This window comes from Macrobrachium rosenbergii, unplaced genomic scaffold (genome assembly GCF_040412425.1).
Source record: "Macrobrachium rosenbergii isolate ZJJX-2024 unplaced genomic scaffold, ASM4041242v1 13875, whole genome shotgun sequence".
Taxonomy (NCBI): Eukaryota; Metazoa; Arthropoda; class Malacostraca; order Decapoda; family Palaemonidae; genus Macrobrachium; species Macrobrachium rosenbergii.
In genome coordinates, this window is record NW_027100719.1 from 3881376 (window position 1) to 3883875 (window position 2500).

The 2500-nt window shown below is 37.2% G+C and overlaps 1 protein-coding gene across 1 annotated transcript in view; it reads left to right on the forward strand.

The window, feature by feature from the left end:
* Positions 1-2072: 2072 nt before the first annotated feature.
* Positions 2073-2500, forward strand: part of LOC136837857 (DE-cadherin-like) — a gene marked incomplete at its 5' end in the record, with an annotated part of 75772 nt that continues 75344 nt past the window's right edge. Inside the window, 1 exon segment of the mRNA XM_067102743.1 lies at positions 2073-2289. Coding sequence (XP_066958844.1) covers positions 2073-2289 — 217 coding nt within the window.

The following is a 2500-nucleotide window of genomic DNA, read 5'->3' on the forward strand; positions in this document are numbered from 1 at the left end:
TTCGCAGATTAAAATGCCTTTCCATCTCTTTCATAGACTAAACCTCTATTTTCTCCTCCATGAGTAAAGTCTCTTTTGGAAAAACAGCTCCACTGCTATGTATGGGTACAAATGTATTTAAAAATAAAATTCTACAGAGAGATTTCCCGAAAGCTGTTCTGTAAAGATTTATTTTTAAATATTTGTACCCATTCATAACAGTGGATTTGTTATGTCCATTTCAAGACTCATGCTACTCTGAGTATGTTTCAAAATCTCTATTTTTGTTAAAATGTTGCAGATGTCACTGGATTCCCTCTCATTCTACAAAGCCGTTTGTTACATTCCCGGGATACTTCGTATTCAGCTCATACAAACCTACAAATAGCTTATAATTTCCACCATTACCCAACACCCTTTTGTTAAGCTCAGAGTCGAAGGAGAGTGGTAACGAAATGACCTTTCCCATCACACCCTCGCACGGGGAGCCGTGATGATAACCCTCTCTCCTTGCCAAAGCAGTTCATGCAGCCATCTTGTCTTCCCTATTTTTTAGGTCATGAGTGAATTGGTTTTTTTTGCAGGTCAAGAGTAAACTTTTTTTTTTGCAGGTCACCAGGAATTTTTTTTCAGGTCACAAGCAAATTTTTCTTGCAGGTCATGAGCGAATTGGCATTTTTTTACAGGTCACGAGCTAGTTGGTATTTTTGCAGGTCATGAGCAGTCGTTTTTTTTGCAGGTCACAAGCATTTTTTTTTTTTTACAGGTCATAAGCGAATTTTTTTTTGCAGGTCATGAACAATTTATATATTGCAGGTCACGGGTGAATTGGTTTTTGTTCCAGGTCACAAGCGATTTTTTTTGCAAGTCACGAGCAATTTTTTTTGCAAGCCATGAGTGAATTTGTTTTGCAGGTCATGAGTGCATTGTTTTTTTTTTTCACGAGGGATTTATTATTCAGGTCACGAGAGAATTATTTTTTTTGCTGTTCATGAGCGAATTGTTTTGTTTTTTACAGGTCACGAGCGAATTGGTTTTCTTGCAGGTCATGAGTAAATTGGTTACTTTTAGGTCATGAGTGATATTTTTTGCAGGTCTCGAGCGATTTTTTTGCAGGTCATGAGTGAATTTTTTAATGCATGTCACAAGCGAATTTGTTTTCTTTTGCAAGTCATGAACAAATTTGTATTTCTTTGCAGGTCATGAGCAAATTGCTTTTTATCCAGATCACGAGTGAATTGTTTATTTTTTGGCAGGTCCCAAGGAATTTTTTTTTTTTTTTGCAGGTCATGAGCTTATCTTTTTTTTGTATGTCACGAGCGATTTTTTTTGCAGGTCATGAGCAATTTTTTTTTTTTTGCAAGTCACAAGCGAACCTTTTTCGGCATTTCATGAGCAGTATTTTTTTTTTAGGTCACGAGCAAATTTTTTTTTATTTGCAGGTCACAAGCAAATTTATTTTGCAGGTCAGGGGAGAATTTTTTTTAGGTCACAAGTAAGTTTTTTTTTTTGCAAGTCACCAGCATTTTTATTTTTTTTGCAGGTAACAAGCAATTTATTTTTTTAAGGTCACGAGTATTTTTTTTTTGGGGGAGGCAAAGAGAGATATTTTGTAGGGTACGAGCAATTTGGTTTTTAAAGGTGACGAGCGAGATTTTTTTTGCAAGTTACGAGCGATTTTTAGGGGGGCACGTCCCAAGCAAATTGTTTTTCCTTTTGCAGGTCATTCGCAATTTTTTTGCAGGTCATGAGCGCAGTTTTTTCAGGTCATGAGCAAAATTTTTTTGCAGGTCACAAGTGAATTGGTTTCTTTGCAGGTCATGAGCAATTTTTTTTTTTGCAGGTCACGAGCAAATTTTTTTTGCAAGTCATGATCAAATTTTCTGTGCAGATCATGAGCGGTTTTTTGGGGGGGGCAGGTCACGAACGAATTGATTTTTTTTTTGGCAGGTCATGAGCGAATTGTTTTTTTTTTTTGCAGGTCACGGGCGATTTTTAATTTTTTTGCAGGTCACGAGTGATTTATTTTTTTTTTGCAGGTCACGAGCGCTTTTTCATTTTTTTTGCAGGTCACGAGCGATTTTTTTTTTTTTTTTTTTTTTTTTGCAGGTCACGAGCGATTTTTTTTTTTTTTTTTTTTTTTTGCAGGTCACGAACGAATGACGATCTACTGGATCACGGTGCAAGACCTGAACGACGTTCCTCCTGTCTTCGATCACCTGAACGGCATCTACGAGGTGGAACTGCCGGAGAATCGAGAGGTTGGAAAGTCTACGGGAGTCAAGTTGGCCGTCGAGGACTCTGATGTCGGTAAGGATGCTGTTTTTGTCACGAATAGTCATTATCTGAGTCCGTTTTACACAACAGCCGGAAGCCACATTAAGGATATTGTTTTCGTTATGAATGTTCGTTTTCTGAGTCCGTTTTACACAACAGCTGGAGGCCTCATTAAGAATATTATTTTTTATGTGAATATTCTTTTTCTGAGTCTATTTTACACAAGCGTAGAGCGGAAGGTCTG